Raw genomic sequence first — 7190 nt, 5'->3', positions numbered from 1 at the left:
TTTCCGGTACCTGAAACACCATCTTGGCGGGCAGCGCTTCAATGACGACGATGAAGTGAAAGCGGCTATGAACTCTTGGCTGTCGGAGCAGGCGGCCGAATTCTTTGAAGAGGGAATTAAAAACTTAGTTGTATGGTATGACAAGTGCTTAAATAAACAAGCCAACTACGTAGAAAAATGGGTAAAAGTGTGTAGAATCAGAAAATAAAAGTTTTTTTACAAAAGTATTTGTATCTTTTTTAAAAATAAAAACGGCCCTTCCTTAAAAAACAACCCTCGTACATATTGCAGACAGTCATTTCCTGCGTCGTCCCTATTCTGACAGCCACAGCTTCAAGAAGGGTTTGAAGGGACATGTTCACTACAGACCAAGTTTAGGACATTAATACAACACTCCACCTGACACTCAATTATAGTCTCTACGGTTCCTGTAAAATCCCTCATAGGAGCGGAGGGCAGGGGTCCGCATTGCTGGGAACCATGTTTCCTGGAGGGCAATGCAGATAGCAGGTGTAAAGCTTAACAGTTGCCGTAGCTCAGCCAGACGGTGGAAAAACTGCCGCAATTCCACTGTAGGATGGCATTGAGAGACTGGGAAGGCATGGAACGTTCAATGAAGCAGTTTACGTCTAGTCACCAGCTGCCACCGATTTATTGCCTGAGCAGTCTATATCCATTGTGTCTGAGGGTCTGGCGAGATCCAGGTCCTCAGCGGACACCAAAATCTCCACTCCATTCTCAGCCGCCGAGCTTGTAGGTAGCGGTGGTGTGGGTGCCACTACAATTTCCTTGCTCTTAGGGGGTTTTCTTTTTGGATTTCTCTTGCTGCTCCTTGGGTTTCCCTGGCTGGGAGGACTTCGCTTCCTCAGTCTCCAAGACTGAGGATGAGCGTGAAGCCCTACGACCAGCTGCTTTTGGGCTCTTCAGCCACTGGCGAGTATCTTCTTTCCCACTAGAGGAAACCTGGGAAGGGAGCGACCCAAGGACCCATTCCTAGCAAGAGAAACCGAAGAAGACTTACGCTTCTCCGGCTTAGAAAGGGGCACGGGGGGGGGGGGGGTGTTCCCGAAGTAGGTAGTGCGGGAGCAACAGGGAGGGAAATGTCCCTCACCATCAAGGGGGCAGGTGTAGTCTTCCGGCTCTGAGAGGTGACCTGGATTGACGTAGTTGGAGCCAGAACTGTTGTAGCAGCGGCATAAGACCATGTCGCATGCACAGGATGCAGGTGTTCAAATTTTCTCTTAGCCTCAGTGTAGGTCAGTCTGTCCAGGGTCTTTTACTCCATAATTTTCCTTCCTTTCTGGAGAATTCTGGTCAGGCTAGCAGAGTGAATGGTGCTCTCCACAGTTGACACAGATGGGAGGCAGGGCACATGGAGTATTGGGATGTGATGGGCGTCCGCAATCTTGGCATGTCATGCTGGAAGTACAGCGGGAAGACATATGGCTGAACTTCCAGCACTTAAAGCACCGCATTGGGGGAGGGATATAGGGCTTTACATCGCACCGGTAGACCATCACCTTGACCTTCTCGGGCAATGTATCACCCTCAAAGGCCAAGACGAAGGCACCAGTGGCAACCTGATCATCCCTTGGACCCCAATGAATGCACCAGATGAATACTGCCACACCACTCCTAATTGGCGCACAGCTTGTCATCAGACTGAAAAAGGTCTCCGTGGAATATAATACCCTGGACCGTATTTGAACTCTTAAGGGGCGTGATGGTAACAGAAACATCCCATAACGTGTCACAGGTTAGTAATGCCCGTGACTGAGCAGAGGATGCTGTTTTGCTCAAGACTGACCCAGATCTCATTTTGGACAAGCCCTCCTCTTCTCCGAACTTTTCCTCTAAATGATAAGGCTTCATCGTCATGAGAGATTCCCAATAAGCTCTTGAACATACAAGGTACCGGGATGAATAAGATCTGCTGCCATCATTAGCCCGACGTTTCTCCCATGGTGTGGCCAGGGAAGGGAACAATTTGGGTACTTCTGTGCATTGGATTGAGCTTGTGATCGCTTAGAAACTGCTGGTGTTTCACCACCAGCAAGAGATGATGGACTACACTTCATAGCGTGTCATCTGCCATGATGCCATCCACTCCGACCAGGGGCCCTCCCCATGGGCACCACCCAGTTGCAACAAAGGCCACCTGGCAGGATGACATTTGCCGGGAGTCCCGATGCCACAGTCGGACAGACATCTACCCCTAGGCATATGTGGGGAGTTAACGGTGCAGGCATCAGTAGAGCGATCCCTGTGTGGTCAGGGGGCTACAGCCAACAGACTACATGGCGGCCCCACTGCAATGGACTGGCTACCGTGCTGGATATCAGGTGCAAAGAAGTCCATGGTCATCGTCGACGCAGGAATCGACACTGCATAGTGTATGGTGGAAAATGCACCCAGGAAGGTGTCCTCGGCCAAGAGATGGAGAATGGCCAGGACAGCAGTCTGACAACGAGATCTTGGACTAAAGATCTCAATGCACGATGCACCTTGTAAGGCACCCTTCCCCAACTGGCTCGCTCTTCGGGAAAATTTTGAAGAATGGAGGTCAAACCCTACAGGGGACCATCACAAAGGCTGAAATGTGTGAAACTCTGACAGTCCATGTTCAAGATCTTGCTCAAAGACTTAATGCTTCCAATTTTGCTATTACAACAGTATCTGAAGTAAGTAATTGTTTGACAAAAAAGTAATCTACTTTGCGTATTTTCATTTACTTACGACATTTGGTATTTTTTGGGTAACTCTTCCCTTTCTCAATGGAAATTTTTGGTCCAGAAACAGGCTGTTCAGGCAATAAATGGTGTTAGTTCATTAAGCTCTTGTCAACCCCTATTCACTGATTTGGTGTTCTGACACTGGCCTCTCACAAAATGTCATTTCTTGTTAACATTATCAGCTTATTTCCAAGAAATAGCACCTTTCACTTAGTCAATACTAGGCATAAATTAAATTAGCATTTGGATGCAGAGAGATGTGCATAATCTGCTGCATCCATTTTACAATAAGCTACCACAAGAATTCAAAATATTAGTAGTAACCCATGTGCTTTCAGAAAGGATCACCTTAGTCTGTTGAGGAATCCTTGAAAAATTAAGCCGAGTCCTGTGTTATATAGCCGATGCATTTATATAACCTTATAGCTTGTCCCCTTTTTTGGACTGTTGTAATTTCACCTACTGACAAATTCCTTGACCTTCGCGATTTGTTCCTACAGAAAGAACACACACACACACACACACACACACACACACACACACACCAGAAGGGGCCTATCTTGACTCTGCTGGTGACACTGTCATATTTGCTTTGGCCAGCAGTTGTAATTCAGCCATCACATTCAGTAACTGTTCTTTTGCCATGGGTAAATCCTATTTAATAAACTGATATGAGTACTGAACTACATATCTACAGAATGAAAACTTTGTCTAAGGGGACTAGAGGGGTTCCACAAGACCATAATACTGCAAGGACTGTAACAATTTTTCCTGTCATTACTCACTGATGGACCTGACAACTATTTACACCACATTAGAAGTAATACACATTGTTACTTCACAATGCAAGCATGGAAAATAACAGGTAAGTCTTCATATGAACAGGTTGCTGCTAACATCATTACATTTATTGATGATGATTAGAAATGAGTCAGTACTCAGGGAAACATAATGGAACACAGTAAGTTGACGGGAGGAGGGGACCCTGGGGAGAAGAATTCAGTTATCTATACAAAAGAAGTATTGCAAATATGCATGATTATGCCTTATATTCCATGACACTACCAAGAAAATGAATACTAACTCTGAAAACTTACTTTATATGACTGTATTTGATAGCTAAGGAAGAAGCTTGGCCAAAAATTATCTACATAAAGAATCTAAGTTAAAAACATCGTTAATGACACACATTACAACAAATTACGTAAGGAGAGGATTAAAATGTGGGAAAAGATCACAATTCATACAACCAGTGGAAATTTAATGGAGATATTCACACACATCACACAATGAATACAGAGTGTGTTGATTAATGATTGATTGATGCTACTGTTGCTCGATTTTCAGTTTTATGGCACTCCACTGTTGGATATAAATGAGACTTTGCTACACTCATCAGGACTGAGATCTCCCTGTTGGTTGACAAACTGTTACATTAAAACATACATTTTGCTGTGAAGCTCTTTATTAACATCACATGGAGACAAAACTCTCTTCCAAGAGAATAATATTTAAACAATTTGTATTATTTCTTTCCTATTCACTGAGTAATGATATAGACAAGCTTTAAGACTGTCACACAAGTAACATGGAAAATAAAAGCAATAGACAATAATTTCTGTTTTTCCAATTGTTTGCCACTCACTCTCCTTAGAAGGCATCACCAGACAGGTTTGTTAACATCCAAATACAAAACTAGCCTCTGCCACTAACTCAAAGCATTTTGCCTGCCTTTTTGTCTATATAATGTAGAAATAGGAGTAAAAGTAAAATTTTGATGAAAGAGTGCTGACTTTTTAACAGTCATTCCTAGCTGCAGACAACTGACAATATACTTATTTCACATCAATGACATCAGTGCACCAAATAAGCTTTAACTTTTAGCTTTAAAATCTTTAACTTGGTTCGCCTGCTTATGTAGATTTTCTACAACATCAAAACTAACTTGCAATGGAGAAAACTGACTGCACCCCAAGGCACTTACTCCACTACAAGAACATAAAATGCTTCATTCAAAATGGGCCAGTCTTGACAAATTCTACCCTACTAAGCCGATGGCTGGACCATATGACAAATCGTTTATTATTACCTCTGAAAAATTCAACTGCTGTAAATCTGAGTGCAAATAAAATTCAGAATAATGCAAATTAGAGGTAGCTCTAGTTTGTATCTTGGTCACAGTCACGGCTTATGTGACCTGTTTTCCCACACTTATAACAAGCCTTACTGCCACCAGTAGGACAGTCACGGGCAATATGCCCAGTTTTACTGCAGTTGTAACAAGAGGGGCCAGATGAAGCAGAATCTGGGCACTCACGTGCAATATGCCCAGTTTTATTGCAGTTGTAGCAAGATGGTTCACTGGGACTCTGCTGGCAATCACGGGCAATGTGACCAACACCATTGCACCGGTAGCAGCGGTCCTGCTCCTCCTTGCACTCACGAGCAAAATGGCCAAACCGGTTGCATTTGTAGCATTTCTGTTGATTGCTGGATCCACGGCGCTCATATCCTCCACCACCGGATCCACCTTCTGGGCAATCACGAGCAAAATGTCCTGCTCGATTGCAGCGGTAGCACACGCTTGAACTCATACCTCACGATCTCCTAAAACAGCAACCATGAAAGTAAATTTACCTATACAATAAAATCACAGTACTAAACAGTATTAATAAGCAAAGCATTTAGTAATTCTTTGCTGTCAGCACACACTCTCCCCACAATTATTTTTCAGAAATATTACCCAAAAAGTAAAAATAATAATAGTAATTTATTATTATTGTTTTAGTTTTAAATAAAAGGGGGAAGTCAAAGTTAAATCAACATCTAAAAAACTGCGACCATGGAACTCTAGAATTGCTATACCTCTACGTATGCAGCTTTCAGTGTGACATTATACCCCGACAGCACTTTCTTGTACAATTCTATATTTTGGCTGTTCACGAAACATTTCACCTAAAAAATCACCATATCTTCATTCTGGGAATTCCTGCCATGCAATGTTTAGTGCATCTGGGACAGATGAAGATATTATTTGGTGTTATACTGGAAAATATTGGGGAGGTGGACAGAAAAATTTGATAGCCAGCAGTAGCAGCAAGTGTGACTGTGACCCATATAGAATGCGCAAGGGGCATTGTCTTTGAGGAAACACATTTGGGGCAGTTACCCATGACAGCTTTCACTTTTCAATCTGTTAGCACCATGCCACAGCAGGCCTAAAAACCATACTTCATTACCTTGGCTGATGATGGTTGGGTCTTTATCGTTTTTGTGTCTTGGCGATACACCCAAATCTCATACATAAGAGATTAGGTGGTTGAAGACGTCATTTGGACTTGCCAGACAGCTGTAACATTTCCACTGCTGCCTTTGTTTGGTAGGGCCTACACTTATCTAATGATTGCCATTCTCCAGAGATGGAGTCTGCCACTTTGTTCTCCACCATTTAGACTATTATGACCATGCCATAAGGATATGCCATATGATGGTGTGTTCTTGTTGCTGTACACTTTCACAAACTCAACATAAGATTGTCGCAGCATTTTCCCCTTCAAATGCAGGAAACTAATAACACCATAATACTTAACTTTATTAATAGGCTATACCCTTTTGATTTAGCTCCTGTAGTGTTTTGTTGTGGTACTTTAGCACAGAGATTTCAGTGCATACCAGGACTGCAAAAATGTACCTGGGAAAGAAAATTTATTATTTAACTATTTTTTACAAGATGATAATTAAAACTTTTATCATTACCTCTTGCATTTAATGGCTGCTGGTTTTATGTACTTGACGACCTTCTGCAATTATGGTATCAGCCTTAGTAGCAACTGCAGTTAACAGAATACAAATTTCATGCCTACCATTACATCTAAAAATACCTGAAATTTCTGTTTACATTTTTCACACAAGGACTGGCATTAATCAATCATTTTATTACCATTTTTCTATGTCTGCTACATGTAAATTCATTTCAATATTTCAGTACCCAAGGCTCAGATGAATGGAATTCCACTCTTAAGTACTACTGACCTGTCAGTTTCTAGCACACTGAAAAATACACAATTTGTGATGAATGAGTATAGATGCAAATTCTTCCTTAAAATGCAAAATTATCTAATAAATGCTATTTCATAGCAAACTCTACCCAGATGATTTACTTTATCAGAAATAGTTTTATTTTCTGCATATGAATATAAAAAACGAGAATGTTCCAGTTTTGATTACAGTTACTGTAAATCATCAAGTGAAGTACAATTTCTCAAGACTGTGTGTAAGAATGAGTTTGCAACTTAAAAAGTTGCATGAATGCAACAATGTGTCAGTGGCTTTGCTTTGGTGTCACACCGATTCTGAGCGTTTGAATGGTTATACAACAGACACACCACAGAATGCGACATAGTACTCAGCAGGGGGACCTAGCCTGCTAGAACAAAGATTTTTTTTTTTTTTTTTTTT

At 41.9% G+C, this 7190-nt stretch overlaps 1 protein-coding gene across 1 annotated transcript; it reads right to left on the bottom strand.

Annotated features, from left to right (window-relative positions):
* Positions 1-4891: 4891 nt before the first annotated feature.
* On the bottom strand, positions 4892-5326 carry LOC126259104 (CCHC-type zinc finger nucleic acid binding protein-like). Its single transcript, XM_049955699.1, has one exon. The coding sequence runs from the start codon at positions 5324-5326 to the stop codon at positions 4892-4894; it is 435 nt and encodes a 144-aa protein (XP_049811656.1).
* Between the last annotated feature and the right edge of the window lie 1864 nt (positions 5327-7190).

The sequence above is a fragment of the Schistocerca nitens genome, chromosome 1 (genome assembly GCF_023898315.1).
Source record: "Schistocerca nitens isolate TAMUIC-IGC-003100 chromosome 1, iqSchNite1.1, whole genome shotgun sequence".
NCBI classification, from domain to species: Eukaryota; Metazoa; Arthropoda; class Insecta; order Orthoptera; family Acrididae; genus Schistocerca; species Schistocerca nitens.
This window is presented reverse-complemented; position numbering and strand designations above follow the sequence as displayed.

Coding starts and splice junctions, on each gene's coding strand:
- LOC126259104 (XM_049955699.1), bottom strand. CDS start 5,326: ATGAGTTCAAGCGTGTGCTACCGCTGCAATCGAGCAGGACATTTTGCT.